Source organism: Plectropomus leopardus, chromosome 12, assembly GCF_008729295.1.
Source record: "Plectropomus leopardus isolate mb chromosome 12, YSFRI_Pleo_2.0, whole genome shotgun sequence".
Classification (NCBI taxonomy): Eukaryota; Metazoa; Chordata; class Actinopteri; order Perciformes; family Serranidae; genus Plectropomus; species Plectropomus leopardus.
In genome coordinates this window covers 7,521,906-7,548,564 of record NC_056474.1, presented here as the reverse complement: position 1 = coordinate 7,548,564, position 26,659 = coordinate 7,521,906, and the positions used below count along the sequence as shown (strand labels likewise).

Here is a 26,659-nt window from a genome sequence, read left to right as displayed (position 1 = left end):
GTCTCTATAAGCAAATGCTGGACCTCAAGAGTTGGTTGCCAGAAAGTCCCAAATGCTCAATCATTTTTTTTATTATTATTTGTGAGCATTAGTTACTGTTACTGTTGTGTTTTGTGAAATGACTTATTCAGTCACTCAGTGGTTGCACTTTAAAATAATCTTTTATTATAATAATCTTAGCAGAAGCAACTCAGTACTCTGAAGAACTGAAGAATTCTTAACAAAGATTAATGAGAATGCTGTCAGACAAGGCAAACAAACCCAGAAAGCCAAGGTCACTGACATCCCAAGCCAACCTTACACAACCAATGCACCAAAGACAGACAAATGTTTTGCATCATATCATTTTGTACTGCTTAATGACAGTAATAACAGCTTTATTTATATAGTATTTTTAAAGAGTGTTTTGCAAAGCAAACAAAACCAAAAGAAATTATCAGATAAGTAATAAATCAAAGTAGAGCAATACAGTAATAATGACAAGCAATGTATAAATTACTAAAACACTGTCAAACAAGTAGAATGCAAAAATAATTTGAGTAGAAAGCAGTTCTGAAAATGCAGTTTCAGGAGATTTGAGATAAGAAATAGCTAGCCTGAATAATCCCCCCCAGAAGGTCCCTCCAGAGTTGTGGGGTCCTAACTCAAAAGGTTCAGTCAGGAATAACTTAAAGACATCTGCCCAAGGATCTCAGGCTGCAGTCAAGCTCATAGTAAGTGAATTATATAATCAGAGGCCTTCCCCAAACCTTGTAATCATTAAACTTTAAAACTGATTCTAAAACGTACAGGTTATTGGTGTAGACATGGTAAAATAGGTGGTATATGTTTACTATTGGATTTTGTAAGTAGTTGTGCTGCAGCAACTTATACAAGCTGAAGTAACGGGAAGTTGTTTTGAGTGAAACAGGAATACAGCAAGTTACATAAGTTAATACCCTTTCTTACCAAATTAGCGCATGTATGCACTTTTTTTTAAATGCAGGAGAACAGGTTTTTATAGCAGCCTGTATTTGCATCCCTCTGGCAAAGTGGCTTAAATTTAGTGCATCCACCAGGGTGTCATATTTCCATCACTGCCAATCAAAGCCCATCAGCGCTGGGGCTGATAAATACCTGTGACTACTTCAAAGTCATTTGTCTTGGGACTGAACCTTGATTTCAACATTTAGCCAGATGTTAGAAGTTTTTGTTTTTTGGGGGAGGCAGTGGGAAAGAGACTCTAGCAGGATGTAATTCAAGCATGAATAAAGGTTTTTTGATTGTTTGCACTGAATTATAGAAAGTATGACTTGAAGGATTGGAGCAGATTTATGAAAAAATGATGCATGCTTTGTAAAAAAGAATCCTGGATGTGATTCTGTGAGTAAGTGGCTTCTGTGAATCTGAGAACTGAGCTGGGAGAACATTTGTATTGTGTAAGAGGTCAGAAAGTGAACAGGTGATTTTTGCTTGTACAAATTGCTTAATAGACAAAGCAATTGAGCAACATGGAATTTTCATTGACAGTTTGGTAATCCTTAGTGAATCGTTACATCGTTTTGTGTGTTTCAGCACAATCTGGCCAAACATTTCCTCTAAAGAAACTTTGGCTTCCTCCAAATACGTGTCTTGCCTCTTTTCTCTAACTGCCTTGCATTGTCATAAGTGGTCAGCAGGTTAGCCTGCACTTAAGTTGTTCCTGGACTGTGGTTTCTCAGGACAATTCACACACTTTTGAACATTGGTTTTTTTGAGCAGATGACATCTCAGGAGGTCACGAGAATTTCCTACTATCATGTGACTTTGAATAGTATGAAATGCAATAATGATTATGATGTCTGTTATATTTAACACTTTAACACTTTAAAAATGTTAATTAGACATAACAACTCTTGACTCCAGGTTCATCCAATAAATCAACCTCTTTTTAGTTATTACAACAGTATATGTTATCATATTATTTTAAACTATCATTCCTAATTGACAGTCTAAATTGTTTTGGCAATTTTATCCATTCGTTGCCAACTCTGTTGAAATTCCTCCGATTTCAAAACACTGTGAAATCATGGGCTAGGCAAAAGACAAAGCCACTAACCATGAGCCCGAGATGGAGCATGTGTCCCATCAGATCCAGTTATAACAGACTCAGGGTTCTCATTCTCTGCATACTCTACCAGTTTACTGGTGTCAGCCACACCAGGCTCTGGCTGCTCATGGCGGAAAAAGAGTGGGTTGTCAAAGGTGGTTAACATGTCAGGGATGGGTAAACGTCTACCGGACTTCTTGAAGACGAAGACGGCAATAAATACCCCAATGGCAATCCCAGTAATGACCACCACAGCTGCCAAAATCATATGATGACGCGGAGGAAATGTGGTTGCTGCACAGAATGAAAAAGTAGAAAATGATCAGCCAAAATAATTTAATTACAATTTTGTCAGGAATACAGAAGGTAAAAAAGTGTTACTTACGATCTGGCTTTGTTGGTAATTGCGTTGGTGGTGATACTAGAGAAAAAGAAGGGATACATAATGACTGTACAGCAAAATCTCAAACTCAGTATTAGACTGACAACTAGACTGGCTCAACCTGTTGGGAAGGATCAAAAATCAGTGCTGGGTTTGACAATTCCTTGTATTTTCCTATGTCATGGCTCATTGTAGAAGACAACCAAGAAAGCACCTGAAAAACCTCATGATGTCAAAACAGCTATGTCAGAATTTGTAACTTCTCTTGCCTATCTGAAAACTTCCACAAAAGTCTGTGACATGAACTGACAGGATAACCAAGCACTCTTTATTGCACAACCATAAACATGGCATAGTGAAAGGAGAGTACACACTCACCCTATTTCTACCAGCTTCGTATCATCACACTGTGGATAGAATGGGTAAATGAACTGTGGTAAACTTCCCTCCATCTAACCTGTTCCTAGATCTCACTCTTTCTCCGCAATGAAACTTTGTCAGATATTGCAAAATGTGTCATTCAGTGGAGTTTTGCTGGCTCTTGGCTCAAACTACAGGCTGCACCAAAATATTTATATATTTCTCGCCACCCATTCCACCACCACCGACATAAAGAGTATAGAAGTGCATCAAGAGACACACCCACCCTTTTTTTCTCAAGCTCTGATCAAAACAACAAATTCAGATAAAACAGTAAAATTTGGCATTGCTGACTGATGAGTGCTATGGCAAGTGTGTGTCCACCATGCCTCTCATTCATCCCATTACAAGAATTTATGTTCAAAGTCAAGTATTTGTGACTTTGTAATCATGACATCTAACACAGTCAGTCATTTAAATAAGCAAAAATATTGCTGAATATGATCTGGGGATTATTACAACACAACATTATTACAATTGAAATTGAGTCTATATCAAAAGAACTGGTTTACCTTTGGGTGTTTTGCAGATGTATGGTTTACGAACCCGTTCATGGCTTGCACTCCATGTCCCATCGAAAGAACTAATTGCCCCATGGCTGCGAAAAGGTTCCCCTTCAGCCCAGTTAGTGTAGTCCATGACTGTTCTGTCCAACCACAACCACTCACCTACAGAGGAATTGATTTTTTTTTTGTGTTCAGTCTTTTAATGCCAGGTGAAAACTCTTTGTTACATTTATTGCTCTATTTTTTACATTTCAGAAAACAATAACTACACCTTGCGAACAACAACAATAAGTTATGAGAAAGAATATATCAGAAATTAATGCTTTGTTTTCCTGAAATAGTTTTAGATGTATGTTTTTAGTTTTACAAAAACATCTCTCTCTGTATAGTTGAATGTTTCTTCTCATAAGAGAACGGACAATGTTACTGTACCTTTGTGAGTTTTAAACAAGCCAATCCAGAACGTGCTAGAGATGTCTTTATATATATTTGCATTGCTTTTGATGAATTCTTGCTCAGAGGGATCTTCAATGCTGGCTAATGATCCACCTTCACAAAACAAAAGAGAAGTCATTACTGAAAGCAACATGCATTTTAATGCCCAAAAATATCTTAGAAAAGAAACCAAAAGGACTTACCATGTCTTCCACAGCTAACAGATGCATCTGGCCAACTTCTTCTATCTGTAAAAAATCTATAACAATAACCTTTAAATGGTAGCGAGGGGTTTTTACGGCTTGAGAATGATTCATATTGGTCTTCAGGGCAAACTCCTGAAAATTGACTTGAGTCTGTTGGCGGCACATCTGTGATTGATAGAGATACAAGGATCAATTAAAAAGATCTTTTCATACATTCAGATTCAATGCATTGTAATAATATAAAGCACTTAATACTTTATAAAAGAAGACTAATCACTGTTCAGAAAGGTTAGTTATATGGATTGTACACTTTTACTATTTTTTGCTTTTAGATAAGATGTAAATTGCAAGTTAAAACCATCTGACACTAAAATCATGTTCCAAACAGATGAACACGAAGGGTATTTTGACATTCACAGCATAATATCTCATTTCAGACATGTTAGCATGTAGCATGAGTTGCACATTAGTTATTTTAAATCAACAGAATATTATCTGGCGTACCATTAGACATCATACAAACACTGTTCATGGTCTGTTTGCAATCAGCTGTCTTCCATTTCCCATCCACGTCCACGTAAACACAAGGTGTGCCCTGTCTTGGTTCATCTTCACCCCAGTGAGAAAGGCTCATGTGCCAGCCATCAATATATCTGAAATACCCTTTCTGGAAGCAAAAATTGAACAGATGGCATTCAGCTTTATCATCATTTTCAGATAATCTACAAATTGATTTTTATGACAATGAATGATGAGCATTTTAGCCCAATAAGAAGCATGGCTATATAAATGGGAGCAAAAACAAAAATGTTTTGTGTAAATGTTTTGGTATGCAATTACATTTTGTACAGATATCCCAAGTTCCTCGGGATGAACTGTTGTAACTGTTGTGATCCCATTACTTTTTTATTGACCAATGTAATCAAGTGAAAATGTAAATTATCCAACTGTTTGGTTTATGACCAAATACCTGCAACATGTTCTCATCAACCTCACTTGTACTTTGTGTTGGTGGTAATTAGTAGATGTCAGCAGGCTATTAGGCTGTACTAAAATGATGAACATACAGCTGCTAAACATCAGCACTTGATATTCTGAACATGCTATCATGATGACATTTGCTGTAAATTCTCAGTCAAGAGTCTAAAAATACTTCCTGGTTTGTATTCAGCTTGTCCTTATCACTGCTGAAAAGTTTTCTCCTGTATTATTTGGCACTTGTGCTAATTGTGCTAGTGATATTAATGTTGTCTCATTAGGGGTTTTAACTACCCCTCAAAGACAAATGCATTTTTCAAGTGAAAATCTTACTTGGAAGAAGTTAATATAGACAGAGGCGACAAATCCTCTTTGCATTTTTATAGTAGCCAGTAGTAGCAGAGGTTAGTTGTGTTACTTAGCTATGTGCGTTTTTAGAGGCTTTCAGCGCTGTACCTTCAGTTTGTTCAGTCCAATCCACAGAGGAGTTTTGAGATTCCTAGCCAACAGCTCGACATAGGCCTGTGTCCACTCATTTCGCAGGCTTGCCAGTTTGGCACCATCACCGTCACAGTGCTCATTGGCTGCATCCCAGTTCATTTGTTGAGTGACAACCTTGATGGAGTCATTTAATATTTTGATGTAGTCAGTAGGGGTGGTTGGTTCAGTCGGAACTGTTTGAGATGGTTCTGTTTTGGATGAAAAATTAGAGAAATTTAGTTTTTTCATCATCTTAAAGGGACTTATACCAACCCAAGCTGATAGATAGATAGACAGACAGACAGACAGACAGACAGACAGACACATAGATACATAGATACATAGATACATAGATACATAGATCTAGTCTATTTTTTGGAGTCTAACAACTCCTGAGGGAAATATCTGGCTCTCTAGATGCTTAATGTTTCACTATGTTCACCAGCTAGACACTAACTGTGTCTGTCTGCTGTTTGGTACTAACTAAGTAGGATACTGTTTCCTGTTGTTTTTTTTTTTGTTTTGTTTGCTTTGTTTTGTTTTTAACTGATAAGAGCTGCATGCAGTGTCCAAAAACAGCACTTGGAGGTCGGTGAGCGTGAACTAAAAAAGCCAATTTACAGACTGCTAAACAACAATCTGAAACTCTGTATGACATAATGCAGAGAGGAGCTGCAGATTAAAGACATAATTATCTGTTGATTCATCTGTGCGCTATCCCTCACATTTTCACATTGTCTTGTCATTTAATACATTTTTAATTGTAAAAATATTGGTTATGGCTTCTTAAAGAAATATGACATGAATATTATTATTGAAGTGACAGGTCAGAAGATGGGCTCACCAACATTTCGGAGACAGATAAATCCATTGGTGTCATTACAAGACTTTGGTATCCATGTCCCAATACCAAGGGAAGGCTTTGTATTGATCACAGCACACCGTTTCTGTGGAGGTATGGAGAGAGGTTAGTGACAAAAACAAAAAATACAAGCACCCCACAAGTGCTGGGGTGGAAATGTACAATCTAAAGAGGTTTTACTAGTATATGCCTTTTTTATTAAGGCATATATTATTTTTTATTTTCAATTTTTTTTTTAATCATTATTTATTTTTTAGCTGTCAAGGTTTTGAGTTTTTATGGTGTTATGAAAATGTCATTGACATTGACAAAATAAGACATCTAACACTTAAGCACTACAATTAATTTTTAAAAACTTCTTACCTGTTCTCGATCTCTCATTATTTCAAAATAACGTTCAAACTCTGTATGACCCTGCAATGTAAATCCAGAAATGTGATTTTTTAATAAATACTCAAAAAGAATGGCAATAAATAACACAAATGTATCGACTTTTCAGTGTGGGTGCACTGGTTCAGAGAAGTGATGGTTTGGTTCATACCACAGTTTAAGAGTCACAGTACGGCTTGGGTTCAGTTTAGCAGGGAAAAATGCACAAGGATATGTTTCTTATAAGTTAGACCATAGTGCAGGTGTAAAAGAATTACAAAACTGTCTTGATGGGGACTTGTGTATGTATTGCCTACTGGCAATTTTGGTAAACTATTTCCATGATAAAGGACCATTTTAGACACTTGTTTATTACACTGTACAAACATTAACAACTGTCTCAAAAGTCATGTCACAACAGGATATAAAACTGAGAAGTATTTCTTGTAATATGAAATTGAAAATACAAAATAAATGGAATGTGTCCATGTGATGTAAAGGTTATCATTCATCCATGTCTGCGAAGACCTATGCAGACATCTGCATGCAGCCATTTTTGTAACCATGCAGACTGAAGGCATAGCAAGCTCAACGCCTCACCAGGATAACGTTTTTTTTAGATAGGATATTTGCAAGACTTTCATCTTAGATCCAGCAGCATCATTTAGTTACACTTTCACCCGAAGGCAGTTAAAGGGGCATCTCCGAGCCCTCCCGTTTACTGCAAGGGGCTGACATGGACAGCCGATTGATCTATAAATAGAATCACATGTGTGTGCGTGTGATCAAAGCTTTCTCTGGACGCACAACATGAAAAGTGTGTCTAGCCCTTAATGGTGCAGCAACAGTGACACACAATCTGCTACACAACTTTCTCTATCTTTGCTGTGGCTGACTGGGCACCCACAGGCAGGCCTTCCAGCCCCAGTGTTTCATTTGTGCTTCTAGTGTGACTGACTCCCACTCTCAGCTTGTTGCGCAAACCCCATCACATGATCCCAGCATCATACAGCTTACATTTAACTTGCACTTGTAAGCTTTCTTTCTGCATAATGCGCATCAATCAACACAGTTTATTTTGCGTATGGTTGCATGCACCAAACCATAACCCCCTTACATTATGGTTGTGCGCAAATATCTGAACTGTTACAACCACTGCACTTCAAAAAAGTGAATATACCGTTGATATTGTCACATTTAGTTAGAAATTTGAAGACATTACCCAAAATCTAAAAGACATCTGCCCGTGGTGTCTCTAAAATTGAGAAAAAGACAATTAGGAAACAAATTGACACATTTTTTTTACACACACAAAATGCATAAGGACTAGTGCACACAACTGATTGAGGAACATATCACAATATAAATTCAGATTCTGTCTGCTTACTTCAAAATCCAAGCTGACATATCGCCTCGGTTGCCCATCAGTCCAATAAAATCCTCTTGAATCCGAACTGCGAAAACCAATCCATAGGTCTGTAGTTGGTGTGTCAGCCATTTGACTCATCAGAAACACTAAAAATGTAACATAATAGCAATGACTTAAGAATCAAATACTTGACTGCAAGTTTTCTTTCCCTCCGGTTCAACCTAAATATACATAAAACACAATATAAATAACATGTTTGGCTCTTTGTAGCAAGGTGCCCCATACAGTACGTCTAGTTCTACCATATAGACCAACTACAGTATAATCTGAACAACAGAAATTGTTCTCATTCACAGTTAAAACCTTATAAACAAGAGTACAGAGCTCTGGGAAAAAAATTAGCTCATTCAAACCACTTTAGTTTTGGTGAGTGGCAGAAACCAATAGCAGGGCCTTACATTTTACTCACATTCTTAGCATATATCTCCTGAGCGTTTTGAAACTCTGATCTCAATAAAATAGTTTTAGGATAAAGTGATTATTGAACTTCCAGCCTGAGAACCTTTACAATCTCTTTATGTAGATCAGTTGCAATGTACACAAGACATACAAAACGTAATCAGTGTAGACACTGCTTTCAGTGCATCTTTGTTACCTGCCATCTCAGGGTTCTGCAATAAATTGACTTGACCACACAACCATGAACATAAGCACAAGTTAAGAAGATCTGTGGATGATTTAACAAAAAAAAAGAAAAAGATGCAAACCTTCCACATGTCTTGAGGAAATAGAGGCCAAATTCCCATTCATGGCTTTGCATTGTTTCCTTGCTGCACTCCATGTTAATTTCTGGTCTTTAATTATGTTGTAACACTATAGTAGAAATGGAAAATTCACAGTAAGTCAAATGTTGTCTTATTTAGCACATCTTCATCATCTCACGACATACAAAAAGATTTAATGAAATGTCTCACAAAAGCAGCAGAAATATATACCTTAAAAGATCTACGTTTAAAGGCCAGTGTGTAGTATTTAGGTGAAGTAAGCCCTTATAATATTTATAGCTAAATTTTCATTAGTGTATGATAACCTGAAAATAAGAATTGTTGTGTTGATGTTATCTTAGCATGAGCAGCTTATATCTACATACAGAGTGCAATGTCTTCCACAGAGTCTTCCATGTTGTTCTATAGTAGCTCAGAATGGCCAAACAAATAATGGCTCTAGATGGGGCCTTATGCATTTACCTCAACCACCATAGTTTTCAGATATGCATGGCACACAGGAGAAATTCCAGGTGGTTTCAATCTGCAACCTCCCTGTTACGTGCCCCTAAATCATACATACTAAACCTTCAAAAGACATCATTGTCATATCGAAGGCCAATGTCAATGCAAGCACCGAGAAATTAATACTGTCTAGCATTAGTTTTCTTCCCTTTCATTTACCACACAACACATTTAAAGGCAAAAAGTGACCTCTGACCTTAGAGTTAAATTTTTTCCAGTTGAGTGGGCAGACACCTTTCGGGGCCACTGTGGGTGCCACAGTAGTGTTGGTTGTTGGTGAGTCAAGGCGCTTACAAATGGACCTGTGTTCATACCCACAATTGTAATCATGCCAGAACCCTGCGAACCAAACCAGGACATGAAAATGATCATTGAAATCAAAATGTTGCTTATGAATGATAATTATGAACTCAAACCAGCTTTTCAATGCTATTTATGGTCTGCATTTTCTATGCAATAGCCGTTCAGTATTCACACATTCATTGTTGACTGTCCATTATACAGAAAAAGTGGGGTTTGTTTATCTGTGTCTCCAGCAGAAACACCAGTTCTCTTCTGTTCTCTTAGCTGCTCAACAAGTGTTTGCTGTAATAATTGCAATAACTGTTACCAGAGTAACCATGAGTATCACCGCATCAGTCAGAAATGAAATCTTAAGGATTACAACTTTTTAATTTGTCATTAGCATGTATGTCACTGAAGGTGGATCATACGTCAGTTCACTTACCGTTATGAGAAGTCATAGCAGCACAGTTCTCATCATTATTCTTGAAATCAGGTTGACCTTCCTCCCACTTCTGAAACACCACTGGAGAACCATCCATCCAACTTAATGAAAAACAAGAAAATCTATTGACATTATGTCACAAAAACAACTTACTGTGAAAATATATTGCTAACATAAGGACATAAAGCCCCTTTTCACCAAATTTAGCACATTTTTTAAAAACATGTTTAAACCTGCTAAAAATAGGCTATTGACTCCTTTCTTATTGCCTGTAGACTAGAGCTGTGTACATAGCTTTGCAGCTGAAAAGTGTGCCCTCCTGTTTTTTGTTTCGTTTTTATTTTTCATCATTATTCATCATCATTTTTCATTATTTTATTTTATTTATTTTTTTATTTTTTTTCTGGTGTGTCATGTTTGACGTCACGGCTGGCCATAAAATAGGTTAGTAAACATTAGAAAGCAGCATGGAGGTCAGTGGAAATATTGTAGCGGTTACTTTTTTTAATCTATCGCTTATTTCTTCAGTCTCTTTTTCAAACTCAGTGCAGACTCATTTGAAACAATGTTTGAGTGCTGTATGGGTGAAGACAGCCGGTACAAAACATAGGACTTTCCCCCTTTTACTTTCCCCTGGAGTTTGATGTAAGTAACCTTTGAGTGCATCTAATTAAACCTAACTGCAGTAACTTAATGCTAATTACCTAACTTTATGTTAAAGATGTAACATCATCTGTTGGGCACTACTACTGTAGCATATCATACAAACCGTTGTATGGGAATACCTTAAACTGTATTATGTTTGTTCTTTCTTCAGGTTCGAATGTCAGAAACGAAATAAGGAGCAGCTTATCAGTATCCTGTGACCGTTAACTCTGCCATTAGCCTGTACTGTGTAGAATGAAAGCCTTTTCCATCAGATCCTTTGTAAAACACACATCTGTCATGTTTCCATTTCATCTTGGTCTTTTTTTGGTCACGTTTAATTGAGTCTTTAGTTCAATTGACTCTTAAAATTTACATAAGATGGAGAAATTAACCAATTAAGTTACAGATATGTTCTGAACATTTTTGGTGATGTCACCTTTTATATAAATGTCATACTTGCCACTTATTTATACTTACTAAAATGCTCCATTGAGGTCTACCGTCAGACCTATCCAGTAAGGACCATAATTTTGGAGTATCTAGACACACAAAGAGAGGCTTAAGTTCATATAGAAGTTAAATGCGATGGTTGTTGTACTTTAATTGTTGATTGCTTTAATATTGTAATGTGGTATAAATATCACTGCTTACCTGTTGCCATAAAAAGACACTTTCATCTTTACTGTCGATAGTTACCAAGTCACCATTGTGCTTTTGGCAGAATTGACGGGCATCTTCCATGGCCATTGGCTTGTTGTTAATATAATACTGAGTCCCGTTCCTTTGTAGCCACCCATCTGACGTCTTATTGTAGTCTGAAAACATATCAGAGAGATGTTATATATCTTTTGTGGAGCTTGTCTGTATGGATTGTGATGACAGTTTAAATTTAAAGGCATGCAGCAAATAAGGTTCATCCCTCAGAGAAGTAACCAATGCAGGCGGGTAATGACACAGAGTCCTTATACATAAAAATACAAAGAATGTAATCAGTCATTGTCCAGCATAATAACCTATATGGCTAATACAAGAACACTTTTTGAGTGTTTTGTTCACTGCCACTTCTATAGTTAAGGTATGATTACATTTCGGCAAGTAAATGTAAAGATTGGTTAAAAGACTGGGACAGCTGTCATGGGATCTATGAAACTGTTCCCAAAGAGGTATCTGGATTATTCAGAGTCATTGAGAAAGTATTGTTCAAACGACACATTGCTGATGACTTTTAAGTTCAGATTTAAATTTTTCAAAGCTGCTGATCACCGGAACTAATGTTTTCATTGTACATTTCTAAAAGATACAGTTTGTACATTATTTTGTAGCAGATATGTTTAAATTTTCTTTGGAGGGGAAAATTTCTTAACACTGTGTTGGAGGTGTAGTTTTATGTAGGCTCCAAAACCACTTGGTTATGGTCAGGAAAAGATCATGTACAGGCCTAAAACACCCACGCTGGGTGGCACAAAAGCCAATAGAAAAGGGGGGATGGGTTGGTGAAATACACAAAGGTTCAGTGCCACAAACTCTACTGGGAAACGGATTTGGGGTTTGCAAAGACATATAATCCATTTGCCCATATTAAGCCTCTGGTGACTTAGCTGAAATACCACATGTGAAATTTCTTACAAATCTCAGAAACCAATATCTTTATTAGAGGTAATCAAGTTAAATTGATCATGGAAAAGTGATAAAGCTGAAAAATTATTGTATTTCCACAATTATGTAAAAATATATATTAGTAATATATATTAGTATTTTTATTTTTATGTGATCACATGCATAATGGCCCACTCACCAGGAGTGATAGGGTCTGGAGGCGGCTTTGGAGTTTTTCCTGTAACAACAAAGATAAATGAATATGTTTAAAATAGAGTATTAACTGCATACAGGTGAACACATAAGAGGAAGGGAATGCTGAGCAAAAGAAAACCTCACTCACTCACAAGTGTTACAAGAGAATTACTTTCCTTGCAACCCATGTAACCAAATCACCATTCCTTACCTGCACGGATCTGACACAGCCATCCATTTAACTTCTCACACTGCACATCCTTCCAAGATCCTGACCAATGTCTCTTATTTGTTTCAAATTCAGTACAGGATTCCACCTTGTTTTTATTGTTTGGCTCTCCACTCTCCCAATGTTGGAAATTTACCTTTAAAAGAAAGCAAACAATTAAACATGCATTGATTTATTTTTATTGAATCGAATAAAATTAAAACTGATACTGTACTCGACCACTGTAGCAAGAGAAACCGGTTAACTCACCGGGGACCCATCGCTCCATACGAAAACGTTGGCTGGGTCAGGGGCATGAAGTCCAATCCAGACTTCTCCATTATAACTGTATAATGGACCAACTTATATTAATGATTTAAACATAAAACTTGTTTAAAATGTTATAAGTATAGACTTTTGCAAAATGTCAAAGTTATGCGATGATGCAGTCAGTCTTTAGCTTTTGCAATCACTTTTGTACTTTTTTGTTGTTCCTGAATCTTAACTTTGTAATTTGCCATTTACTATACACTAAGAAGGTTTTCTGCCAATGACCATACTAATACCCATGATTAAATTGGAAAAAAACAAACTTAAAGCATCTTGAAAGAATGACAGTGAGCTCCTTTTAATGCAGCTAATGTGTGATTGAGACTGGAGAGATTTTGTAGGTAGCAGCCTAAATTGTATGAGACCAGGTCAGACAGTACCGAACAGCTTGGTCAGCAAGGCTGTGGATGCTGAGCAGGTCTCCTCCAAGAGCTTGACAGTAACTTCTGGCCTCATACCAAGTCTTCTTTTCTGAAGATGGTCTCTCTGGAAAAATCTTGAACACAAGTTAAGAAGATCGATTATAAGTAAAGGTTGGTAGTTTCACTTACACTTGAGCCTGATGTATCATTTGAAAGCTGTAACTGAACATTTTTTTCATTGTTTAAACAGCTTGTCATGTTTAACCATTTGTTGCTCAAGCAACCAACCAACCAAAAAAAAATAAAAAAGCAAAGGTGTTTGATTTACAATCATAGAAGACTGAGTTCTGCTTGTTTTTTAACATTTCAGAAAGAAGAAAAAATATGCATAGCAGCTGGGTGAATTTTCTTTTGATCAAATAATCAATTACCTGGCTATTCGTTTGAGCTCAACTCTCAACACTGGTTAGATGGAGGGAAAGTTTCAACAGTTCATTTGCATATACTGCCCACATGGTTATGATACAAAGCTGGTTGGAAAAAGGCGAAATATCCTGTAAAGAAGATGAGCAGTTACAAAAAATGGGGTCTCAGTCTTAAACTTGAGATGTGGGGAGGATGGCTTTGTTGTGTGTTGTTCCCTAACGAACAGGGCATAACTGTGTATCACTGTGGAAAAAACTGTCAGCCAAACTATTGCCAGACAGACCAAGTTAAGTTGGAGCATCAATCACAGAGATCACGTACATTTTGCATTTTCATTATACAAAAGTGTCACTGATGTTATACTGAGTTAAATTTTACCTTGAAGCAGAAGTTTCTTGTTCCTGTTGGAGTCCAGTTGTCAGCACACTTAGGAGGGGGAACAGTTGGTGGTGCAGGGGTTAAAACTGCCCCCTCCGCCAGGTGCTTGCAGATGTATTTCTCCCTATTGGTGCAGGGCAGCACATCCCAGAGGCCAGCAAAAACCCCAGTTGCCATGGCAACACAGCCTTGTTGATGACCTTGCATTGTCAAGGGAGAAACTGTAAGCTTTTAGTGGCAAAGCTACTTTAAGAGACATCTTAAAAACTGAGTGTAAAATCTCTCCATACCTGGCATTTCTGCATTCCAGTGAGTAAACTTCACTGAGACTTGGTTGGTCCACACAAATTGATCAATGTTTTTCTGGTTTGAGAGGCCTAGCCAGAAGTATTTCTCTGGTCTCATTCCCACCAAGCTGACGAGGAAGGCATTATCCACCCTGGAAGCATTTATACAATTAGGATCACAGGATTTCTAACAACCAGGAATGATGTACAAAAATAAACATTCATTTTTGGAGTTTGTTTGCAAGTCCTCATAAATACCATGACGCGAGCTTCTAAAATCTATTTTGCTCATTTTTAGTATGTTCAAAATTATTTGAAGTTAAAATATTTTGTTTTACCCATTTGAAATATCAGCTAAGTAGGACTCTGAACTCTTGCAGTCTTTCTTGGCATCATCAAATGTCTTTGTCTCTGTTCCTACAAAGTAGCAATAGGAGCCATGTCTCTTCCAACCCTGGAGAACAAAATGGGGTAAATATCAGTAAGTTGTTGTCGTTGTGATTAATACATTTTCAGACAAAGGCCGGCACAACAAAATGACCATAGTATATCTCTCCAGCATGTGTTATCTTTTGAATCAAAAGCTCTTTACTCAGTGTGTATTCTTGAGAACAACTTCCTATTTAACAATTCAGTGATTCAAATACAAAAAAAAAAAAGGAATTTTAGCAGAATTTGTTACATTGTTCAGAATTATTTATTGTACATATGAGATAGTTTCAGATATTTCTCTGGGGTCTGCTGATCTTGCTAAAATGGTAAAACTTTTAACTTTTAATATATGATTAAAAAAACAGCAACATGTATTCATGTGTTAGAGGAAGTAAAATTCACGCACAGCTTTGCAGCCAGCATTCAGTTCCACTTCATCTCCAGAGGGCTCAGACTCACTCATCTTCATACAAACGAAGCCATGTTTCTCATCACACACACGATCAGCCCAGTTCCCATTCTGCAGGACAAAAGCACAATAAAATGTGTATCTTTGTGACATCACACATAGACATGCAGTACACATATATACAAATAGAAACATATACATAAAATACAAATGTATAGTAAATTCAACAAACAAACGCCAAAACATTACACCACTTTGTGAGTGTTTAACATCTCTCTATAAAATGCTACTGTAACAGCCCTCACCACTGTTGAAAGGCTTTCTACAATTTATTGTAATTTATTGTACAATTTTTGACCAGTAATGTTGGGTGATGAGGCCTGTCTTGCATGCTGTACAGGCTAAGGTCTGTGTGCAGGCAGGCTCTTCCTCACCAAATTGGGGAAAACCATGCTTTTTTACATTGAAAACCAGGACATTATCATGTTGAAATAGGAAAGGGTCTTACACAAACCATTTCCACATAGCTGCAAGCACAGTTTTAAAATATACATGAATGCTGCAGCATTTCACTTGATTGGAACTAAAGGGCCTTGCTCAAAATTGCCTCGGTGAAAAAGTCCAAAAAAGGGTGAACCAGAAGCGGTACAATTTGCCAGTTTGTTTTGAAGCAGGTTATCTTTTATTATTGGACAAATAATGATACTTTTACAAGAGGCTACAGTAAGTACCATAGCCACGTGGTGCTCTTACCTCTCCTTTGATGAGAACACAGTCTTCCTTTTCAGTAAAGACAGCAGGTTTCCCAAATTCCCAGCTGGTGAAGCTGACAGTAGAGTGGTCACTCCAGTCAAATAGCCCCTCTGTCTTCCTGTCATTCAGTCCTATCCAAAGCTCATCAGTAGATGCTGCAGACATGGAAAAAAAACTCATGTTCTTGTCATATATTTTTATTGTGGAGCTCAGCTTAACTTAACAATAAAGGCTGACTGCTTTCATGCAGGAAAGGAAAAGGAAAAAATATGGATAAAAAAGGATGACATCACAATGCTACATGATTAACGACGAAATAAGATGTACTGTATCAGGGTCTGTCTCTTAGCTCAGTCGTAGACTGCAACAATTCCTCAATTAATCGATTTGTAGATTTGCAGAAAAGTAACTGCAAATATTTTGATGACTGAATAATCGTTTTAGCTTTTTTTAAAATCAAATAAGCCAATGACATGCTAATTGATTAATTAATTCCTCTTGAGTTTGAGAATTTAATGCTTTTTTTGTCATACATGATAACAAACTGAGTAGCTTTGGAGTTTGGGACTATTGGCTGGATAAAACACCATCTGAAGAGATCATGTTGGCCTCTGCAAAGTTACGTGTGGCATGTTTAACTATTTTCTGACATTTTACTGACTACACTGTTGATTGAGAAAATAATCGGCATATGGAACGGCAATGAAAATAATTGTTGATTGCAGCCAATTTAACCTACTAGTAAATAAAAGTTATTCCAAAAACTGGAAACAAAGCGCTTAATCTTTTGGGGTTTATGCCCCCTCAAAGTTAAAATCCGGAAATGCTGTGGTAAAATGTGGCCATTTTGCAGCGGCTGTCAGAGCCTTTTATATTCTATATTGTTATATAAACAGTGATTTAGAAACAAAATGTGATTTTCATGTATAAAGTTAGGTGCTACACATCCACAAACTTCACAGTTAAGTCTATTAGGTAATTAAAAATTACCTAATATTAATTGGTACCTATGCGCCCTGCTGATGGAGGATGCAACGCTATCTAACGTCAAAGCTGAGCAGTTTGAGAGAAATGCGAACATGTCCCAAACCACACTGTTTTTATGGTCCTCACGTACCATAGCCAAGTTGAGAGATGACGAAGCTTTGGTCCTCTATATTGCGGATGCTCACTAGATCGCCTCCGTCTTTGCGGCAAGCCTTCTGAGCATCAGACCATGTTGTCTTAGTGCGATTAAGGTGGAAGCAGTGGCCGCTGTAGGGAATCCAAGGTCTTGAACAAAACCCTGCCCCAGCAGCTGATCATGGAAAGAACAGAGAAATATAAGTACTGTGTCACAGATATAATACAATTAGTCAAAGGCAATATATTAATGCCATTAATGGAGGGAATAGAGTAGAGTAGAAATGGTATTTTTCTTTACCTTGAGTAGGAGCGATCACTTCGCCTTCACTGTAGCAGATGTACCCCAGTTTCTTGTTGCATGTTGAACTTTGCCACGAGTACTGCACGTCACTATCAATAATACCGCATGTGTGTCCCGGGTCAGAAAGTGGGTGTCCTAAAAGAAGATTATGGTTAAACTCGCCATGATGACGCAGTCATGACAGTCCTCAGGTGTTTTCTCATTTTATTTATAATGCATAAACAAACTCCAGTGATATCAAATGACATCATTAGAAATTAAGCACATACGTATGTAATTATAGTGCAAAGTTAGTGGTATAGAACAACAATAAAAATTAGATTTAAAAAGGAAAATAGAAATAGAAAAAGTAGACACAAGAAGAAACTTTAATTGCCTTTGTCTGTGGACATGTAAATGTCATCTCAATGAATGAATACGCTATAACGTGAAAATAGAAATGCTTATTGATAGTTGGGCTGGATTGATCATGTGCCTGAGTTTTTTCTTGAGAGCAGTGATGATATTGAAAAGAAGTTGGCAGACTGGAAATACGGTGGACTTTTTATTGTGTGATGGGCTAAGCTAAGATACACAAAAATACTTTTACGTTTCACTGGTAATGGCGATATTGTAATTAAGTGGGTTTGACATGCACATAATATTTTGTACACCAAAGTTAAATGGATGCAGCAAGGCTTATTGCAAGTCTTGAATCTAAACTGCGAATGGCTGAGTCCCTTTTTTCCCATTAACATCTGCACTGTAGCACAGTTTGGACTCTTCTAGTGGCATGTGTGTTTTAAGCAACATGAAATCAGTTTTACAACTTTCTGACAACATGGTGAGCACAAAGTAAAAATGATATAAAGGAAATGACAAAAAGATGGGATACATCAGAGATACAGTAGCCTAATCCTGGCATTGAAAGAACAGCAATAAAAAAATATTAAAGTAGTAAATACTTACCTGAGTCCCAGTTCAGATAACGGTAAGGCCTCCCATTAGACCAATGCCAGCCATGTTCTTGGTTCCGGTTCAGCCCAGTCCAAAGCTTATTGCCAGCTGTACCTACTAGTAGTGCTGTGAGTGTGTTTGATAAAACAAGGCACAGGGAACAAAGATGATACATTTATGAGGAATATGTAGAATTTTTGGGTGGTGAGGGAAGTAGATGTCGATTAAGAATAGATTCGCTTGTTCCTTACCGGTGATGTAAGCCTGTTCGTGAGGATCGGTGATGCTGAGCAGAGAGGCCACCTGCTGTTTGCAGCTGGCTTCAGCCTGAACCCAAGTCAGAGCTGATTGAGTGTTGAGCTGGTAATAGATGCCCGATGTGCTGTGTTTATTCCAGTTTTCTCTGGCTGTGAAATATACATGCAATATTATGGAAATGCATTTGAAAATGTTAAGTTTTTATTCCTGGCAGTTGTAAACCTGGAGGGGATCGTGCATTTGGTCCTGTGTGCTTGTTTGAGTGTATGTATGTGTGCATGTAAGTGTGTGTATTTGCAGCTTATCTCCCAAACTATTTGACCAAATATCTTAATATTTTGTGTGCACATTTATGCCTGTATACTTCTGTGAGTAGCAGTTGTTTACTTTTGTTGAAAACCCTGTTTAATTGACTGCTTCATACCATTATTAACTGTTGACTCCTCACTCCTCTTTACCATCCAGTATTAGATGGTTAAGAGGAGTGAGGAGTTTTCCAATAATTGGCTCGCCTAAAAACAACAAACCTTACCTAGTCTGTTAAGGGCCACTTTCTGGCTTTTGTCACAGCTCAAAAACTGAAATCCGTAAAAAAAAAATGATCTAATTTTTAACCATAGCACCAATAGAGTAATTTCAAAACTGATACATTATCATCCACTAAAGCAAGGCATGTTACAAGATGACTTAACCCCTATTTTTATCATCTGTGCTGCCATATGTTGCCATTGTTTTTGTCATTGAAAATACTTTCATTCTCATAATCATATTGTATCCAAATTTCACATGCAATGCCCATTAGTAGGGGAACTCAATCTGCTCTAAGCAACGTGCCATGACTCAGCTCAAAATAGACGAGGCATATATTTTTATAAGCCTCTGATAGGTGCTCGACGTGTCTTCTAGAGCAGTTGGCGGCCGTCTGGTGGAGATCTGTACTCTGATGAGTGTGCTTTTCCAGATTTTAATGTGACCTCTGGTTGTACATTTGTGCTTTGTTGTATACATTGAATGTTAGTGGCTGACATAAATGCAAACTAGTGGTATACCTTGTCTATTACTGTCAAAAGACCTTCATTATCCACCTCAGTGTAAATCAGTGTACACTTTAAAAATCACAAACTGTAACCAATCTCATTGCAGTAAAAAAAAGGCATTACTCACTGTTAGTTGGGCAGTATCCCCATAGTTGATTTTCATATTTAGTTTGAACCGCACACCAAGCTTGGTCTCCAGAGGAGTCGGCCATAGTGCAATCTGAGTACCAGCTGTCTTTGTACAGGAAGGGAAACATGCAGGGCCTACCATTTGCATTTCCTCCAATGGTATAAAGTTCTGAAAGGATGAAACAACGAAACAAAGAATAGCTTGAGTTATTTGTGAACATCTGTAATTGAGGTGATTTACATTTTGTGAAAATATAATACATTAATTCACAAATTATGATGCAAAATCATTAAAATCTGGAAATATAATGGATTTGAAGCTTTAGAAAGAATCAGCACACTAGCTGGTTAGTGATGGGAGTTAGTGTGGACAAACAACACTGTACCTCTGTGTGTTCTTGAACAAGCACCCTTGGATGACCCTGGAATAGTGAGGTGGTTTTTGGGTCCTATCGTTTTGGAGAGAGCTGCTGTGTTGTCTGCAGTGACCTGGATGTAGAGCTCTTGGTCTTTCAGGGCGAGCACTGTTCCATTCTTGCATTCCCATTTTTGGAGGTCGCTTTTTTCGTCACAATCGTAGAGGTTTACTTCACTTCCCACACTTTTCCCCTGGGCTCCCAGGCACTTATGTGGCCACTGAACCATCAGTCGGTTACCAGTTGTCCAGCGTATGCTATAGCAGTAGTCATGCATTTTAACCAAACAAAAACCAGTGTCCTTGTTGGTAAGTTGAAAAGGTGAATCTGTGGAGAGAGATTGTTTAACAAATCAAATTGTTTTTGTATCAGGAAATCCTCTGTAAGCTTTTTCATCTTATACAATCTGACATATATTAAAGGGAACAACAAACAGTCTCTGATATTTTTAACAATGCTGATGATCTGCTCTGTAGGACTTTGACGAAAAGCTTGAAATTAAAAGTTGTAATACTGTACCATCTGAAGCCAAACAATATAATGTTTGGATGAGGAGCACAAAGGCTGTAAAGGTTATCTTCATTGTTGATATTCTTCTAAAATGTCTAACAGCTGAAGACTTTATGCATTTCTCACACAGGATATAGGAGTTGTGTGAACAGTTGTGGAAAGGGCCAGATTTTAAATACTCTTATCCATCCTGCCACATTATGACATCATGCCCTCTTTCTCTGTCCTCAGTGAATCAGCATCATGTCTCAGAAATATTTGTCAGCTACTTCAGAAGAACAGGGAGGAAAGCATCATAACTCATTTTTTCTGTTAATGCTGATATCTGTACACTTGAGTGATTCTTAATAATATAGGCTGTGTTCCTAGAAGCCCTTGACCCAGCACGCACATGCACTTTATACACATAGCTTAAAGAGATGTAAGTAGTTTCACAATAAACTGGGGCAAACAGGAAATGCTAGTACTAAGTGAGCGCTATAATGCTAGCAAACCCACCTGAAAGATGTTTTTGACACTGTTTTACTTTAAGTAATTAAGTAAGTAAATTTTATTTTCATCACATTAGTATCAGATGGACAAAAAACACACAAGGGATATAAACCATGCCACCGACATTTAAAGAGAAGAAGAAATAGAAAAAGAAAAAAGAGACATAACAAGAAAACAAAACAAACAAACAATCAAACAATTCAGGTAGTAACCACAATAATGTTTTCCTTTAACTAGAAAAGGATACAAAGAAGAATTATACGACTTGAGGGAAGCATGTCGGTCCATCACGTGTTGTAAAACAGGCATCCAGGATCCAGAAATTTTTTTGAGGATTGCTGGAGAGTAACCCCAAATCAAAGAAGTTGGGACACTGTATAAAACGTAAATAAAAACAGAATGCAATGATTTGCAAATCCTATCTTACCTATATTCAAATGAATGCAGTTCAGAGACAAGATATTTAGTGTTCAATGTGATAAACTTTGTTGTTTTCTGTAAATCGTCACTCATTCTGAATTTGATGCCCGCAGCACGGTCCAAAAAAAGGTTGAGACATGGGCAAGTTAAGCACTGTGTGACATCACCTTGTCTTTTAACATCACTCAGTAAGAATTTGGGAACAGAGGATATCAGTTGTTGAAGTTTTGAAAGTGCAGTTCTTTTTAGTATTTTAGCTTGATAACTTTAGACTAAAGAACTTTAGTTTCTCAACAGTCTAGGGTCCATTATTGTATTCTATGCTTCATAATGCCCTACATGTTTAATAGGAGACAGGTCAAGCTGCAGGCAGGTCAGTCTACTAACAGCAATCTATGTAGTCTAGTACACACTACTATAATGCTGCGATGTTGTAACATGCAGAATATGGCAGCAATGTCCTGCTGGAATAAGTAAGGGACAAATGAAAAAGACGTCGTCTGGATGGCAGCATATATTGCCCCGAATCCTAACACAGAAAAGAGATCATTCACAGCAGTGTGCTCATTTAGCAAACATATGTAGATCAGTATAATCAATTCAAGTCATCAGAAATTTAACTCTAACCCAAACTCAAACACTACATGTTTCTCTTTACGCAAACACTGAACGTCAGATTCCTACCAGACTAATTAGAATTGCTCTGGTCAATAACAAGGGCCTAAAGGCATGTCCATGTGCTTTGAAACAATGGATCATAACAATGCAGAATTTGCAAGATTTTGCAAACAGAGCGGCAGACATCAACAACAACAAAGACAAGTAATTGTAGACAAGTAAGCCACCCTTCTTCATCATGTATTATAGGACTATTAAAGAAGCTGGACAGCCAATGCCACTGACCCTAAGCTGTTACACCACTGATACTAAATTTATGGCCCAATTAGGGCGCTGTCTGTCCCATTGACCATTTTATAAGATAAGATAATCCTTTACTGATCCCCAGAGGGGAAATTCAAGTTGTGCAACAGTACAAGGGTAGAGGTCAAATAGAATAACATCAAGTAAGTAAAAGATCAATATACTGTACAAAGGATACAAATATACTGTAGAAAAGATACAAATAAGAAATAAAGGTACAAAATAAATACACCATGAAGATGAATAGATTCACACTGGGATTTTTTTTTTCTAATTTGAATGTATATAAGTAGCCAGCGTAGATAAAATACATCAAAAAGAGCTTTTTTATTAAAGAAAAATGCCAGGGTAAGATCACCCATACCTCTGACAGATGTCCGGGCTAAGCCCAGAATGTCCTTAAATCTTAGAAATGCCTCTGTGTACACCTGACCTCTGTGGGGCTGCTGAGAGTGAGGGCAGAAAATGTCAAAAAGTTGCAAAAAGGTATTATCGATGTTTGTTTAAAAATTGGCAGTTTGCCTCCTGTCATTTTGCAAAAGAGGTCCCTGGGCAAGGCAAGCTGAGTATCTGTGCATTATATAATTGCAATCATTATCAGTACTTTTAGATGGGTAAACAGGTCATTTGCTTTGTTTTGATTGTGATAAGTCAAGTCAAGTCAATTTTATTTTTAAAGCCCATTATCACAAAAAGGGTGTTATGATAAACGGCTATTGATGATAACTGTAATATCTGAAATAATACATGTAAATTATACACACGATAATATTCCATTCTTACTCTGTCCCCCTCCATGATTGCATATGGTTGCCTTTTCACTATCCATGAAGTGTGAGTGCTCTTTTTGTACATTTCTGAACAGCTATGGTTACAGACTTTTCCTCCACCTCTCTGCACCCTTATTTTGAGAGAAAACGTTTGGTGAAGACTCTCAGTCCTCAGGTCATGATAATTCCAGGTGCTAAACACAGCCAGCTGGACTTTCTTGAGTTTCTTTAAGACATTTCAACTCATATCCAAGAAGCTTCTTTAGTTCTGATTTTGAAGTGCGATTCTTGTGTCAAAAGCAGTTAAAAATGTACAATAAACAAACTTTAAGATTAATTTTACTGCTAACAATATGAATGTTCTTTTTGAATTAGATCTTTTCTCTCTTGCTATAGTGAACTCTTTAGGCCATTACAATCATGTAGTGACAATCTTGCCAGTCCTTTATTGTGATTCATGTAACACTGCAGTGCATATAGGCTTAGTAATTTCCACCATCAGCACAATGGTTGACACGTGGTGGTTTGTCTGTGGAGTCTGTCCAGGGTTAGACAGGACACAAAAGGGTATTTTCCTACGCTGCCTGACATTAGCACACATAAGGTTGATGAGACATTGTGGTTTGACACACACCTGAGACGAGATGATGCTGAGCGTTTTTTTGCTGCATTTGGAAGTAAAACTTCTGGAAATTGGATTTTTTTACACGTTTCGTCAGTATGAATTTTCAAATTTAGCAGCACATACAGGAGTATTCTCTTATCCACCCAAGGCGGTATATGCAGTATATTAGAGAAATGTTTTGAATTTCTCTCACCGGGCTGTTTGTGTAGGATTATCTGGATAGTCAGTGCTATGATTTTAGTCAATTATTTCTGTAAAATACTATTCTAAATATGCAAAATAATGTTTTGTCTGTTTATCTCTCCATTGTGTAAAAAATAGCTATGCAGTCTGTGTTTTTGTTAGCATATGTGTGTTGTTTGAGGGTGAATTTTTATTTGGAAGTTAGATGTTCATACTATTGGGTGTAAGTTATTAAAATTGTGTGTGAGTGCTTCCTTTATGTTTCATCAGCAATTTCCCTGCAACTCCTCTGTTCACGCTTATTTTGTTTTGAAGTGGAGCTGCCCAACAGAGGGTTGAGCAGCATTTCATCTTCAGGGGGTGACTCGAAAGTTTGAATTTGCTGGATGTATTTTTAAAGTGCAGACTACGAAAGGTACCTAAAAAACTTGAAATAATGCAGATACATGCACACTGTTGGCATATAAGAAAAAATATCCCTCAAGTAAGACAGTAACAATGTACATAAAGATCCATAAAATACATCCATGAAAACGGAAAAAGATAATATAAAAAAAACCAAACAATTATTAAGCAAAAAGTTCAGAGAGTTAAACTGTGGATTCGGGAGAATTTGTTTGGTAATAAGTATTGCACAATAGGTACAAAAAGGAAGTCGTCTTAATGCTGACAGTCTGTCTTTTACATTTTCTTTGTTAGCAAATGTGATGAATTTCTCAGAAATTGATTCCAACTTGTTTGAATACTTTGAGATTATATAATTCTTCCTGGGTAAAAATTACTATTTAGTGTGTTTTTTCTTGTTTAATATTTCAGTGGTTTTTCTCTGTAATCGTACTCCGCATGTAGGCCTCCTTTGACTTTAATTCAAAGGTCAGCTGAAAAACTCTGTGGTGAATTCGGCTAACAGCAAGTAAGAAAATAACACTCAAAGACACAAGATAAAGATTTATGAATGAACCTCAGCTAAGGGACGAAATGCAGTAACGCTTTGATCAAAACAGTGATTTAATGTAATCATGATTGGATGTTGACACTGACTTGACCACCCCTTACTTATGAGTAATACTCATACTGTAAATGACTTATTGAAACAGTGACCCGCCTCTAACATCTTCAACGACACAGCAAAAAAAAGTACAGTCAGTTCATCTTACAACTTTACAACATGAGCATACTCAGATATTTTCAAGGAAAAGAAAAGCAGAAGAGATACACTAACATTCAACAGTCTAGGATCACCAGGCACAAAAGCTGGCTGAAAGGACCATTCTATATTTCTAAATTGTCTTTCATGCTTTTCAGTTGTAGAAATGTCTTTCTATTAATAGAATAAATAAATAGATTAATTTTAATGGCTCCGCCCTGCAGCACAAATTTCGACTTGGACTCAAGGTTAACTGTGACATCATAATGTTCTGCGAAAACACTTTTCTGGCCATTGCTCAGTGTCAAGTCTTAGGATCAGAGAGAGAGACGTTTGATCAGATACTGTATTGGTGACACTATTTTTGGGTGCCCACCTTGAAACTGTGCTGGTTGTACAGATCTTCTGTGCTGCGATGTTTGTGAAGCATCGATAGCCGCTTTTACAAAGAGATCGCGCTATGGGGCCGCAAGACAGTCCCCCTTTTATTTTTACACAGAACCATACGACAGAGACATAATGCCGCTCCAGTGTGTGATAATAGACTACACTGTGGCATCAAAAGAGACATGACAGGCGTGACGTTTGACATACGATCGTCAACCTCTAGTGTGACATTTAATATGTACTTCAGTAATACTTTTCAAACAATAAAGACTTCATAACATATCAGTTACAATCACTTATCATCTCTGTTATACAGCAGCGGATCTTGTCCTCTGCTTGAAGGGTAAGAGCTCCCGAATCTCATTGTTTTACCACTAAGACATTGCTGATTTTTTTTTGCTGGGACTGTGCGCCCCAAATTTGGTATTTTAAACCCAAACATGATTTTTTCTTGATCATAACTGGGTGGGTTTTGTACCTGCCTTGAGGACAGGAGAGCTCAGAGAGGAACAGATGAGGAGATGGAGAACAAGAGACAAAGTGAGGAAAGTGTGAGGAGAGGACAGGGGAGGACAGGGGAAAGAGAGACAGATGATAAAAACCCCCCCAAAAGTTCTCAACACACAAAATCTGGATAGGAACCCTGCAAGCTTTGCCACTAAATAATAGTAATTAATCAGTACATATAGTGAAAACAGTGTCTGTTTTTTAAGCACTGCTTTTCTTTCAAAGTTCATGTAAATGGCTTTTTAAACTTTGAATGCAAACCTCTTGTTCAACAGGAAACACTTCACTGTAAAGCTTGTGTTTGTCAGGGAGCTGACAGGATATAGTAGGGACTTGCCTGATGATGAACGTAGTGTCTGTGATACAAAAAGAGGAAGTGG

General features: G+C 37.3%; 1 protein-coding gene across 1 annotated transcript; it reads right to left on the bottom strand.

The window, feature by feature from the left end:
* Positions 1 to 371: 371 nt before the first annotated feature.
* On the bottom strand, positions 372 to 20,911 carry LOC121951225 (macrophage mannose receptor 1-like). Its single transcript, XM_042497480.1, has 32 exons — positions 20,837 to 20,911; positions 20,288 to 20,644; positions 19,900 to 20,070; positions 18,729 to 18,884; positions 18,490 to 18,603; positions 17,539 to 17,676; positions 17,233 to 17,412; positions 16,116 to 16,270; positions 15,360 to 15,473; positions 14,860 to 14,975; positions 14,525 to 14,673; positions 14,235 to 14,434; positions 13,449 to 13,564; positions 13,009 to 13,084; positions 12,742 to 12,895; positions 12,535 to 12,573; positions 11,391 to 11,554; positions 11,217 to 11,278; positions 10,092 to 10,192; positions 9,561 to 9,703; positions 8,843 to 8,948; positions 8,094 to 8,221; positions 7,929 to 7,961; positions 6,701 to 6,751; positions 6,320 to 6,422; positions 5,452 to 5,684; positions 4,522 to 4,684; positions 4,015 to 4,182; positions 3,809 to 3,925; positions 3,383 to 3,538; positions 2,454 to 2,489; positions 372 to 2,362 (listed from the first exon to the last, which is right to left on the bottom strand). Exons 1-32 carry the CDS (start codon positions 20,898 to 20,900, stop codon positions 2,073 to 2,075), a joined length of 4,353 nt encoding a protein of 1,450 aa, XP_042353414.1. The 5' UTR covers positions 20,901 to 20,911; the 3' UTR covers positions 372 to 2,072.
* Between the last annotated feature and the right edge of the window lie 5,748 nt (positions 20,912 to 26,659).

Excerpts from the sequence above, each read along its gene's own strand:
- LOC121951225 (XM_042497480.1), bottom strand. The coding sequence starts at position 20,900 with ATGAAGATAACCTTTACAGCCTTTGTGCTCCTCATCCAAACATTATAT. Across the intron at positions 20,071-20,287 it reads TTGTTCAAGAACACACAGAG|AACTTTATACCATTGGAGGA; the intron begins GTACAGTGTTGT and ends TCATCCTTTCAG. Across the intron at positions 2,490-3,382 it reads CATCTGCAAAACACCCAAAG|TATCACCACCAACGCAATTA; the intron begins GTAAACCAGTTC and ends CTTTTTCTCTAG.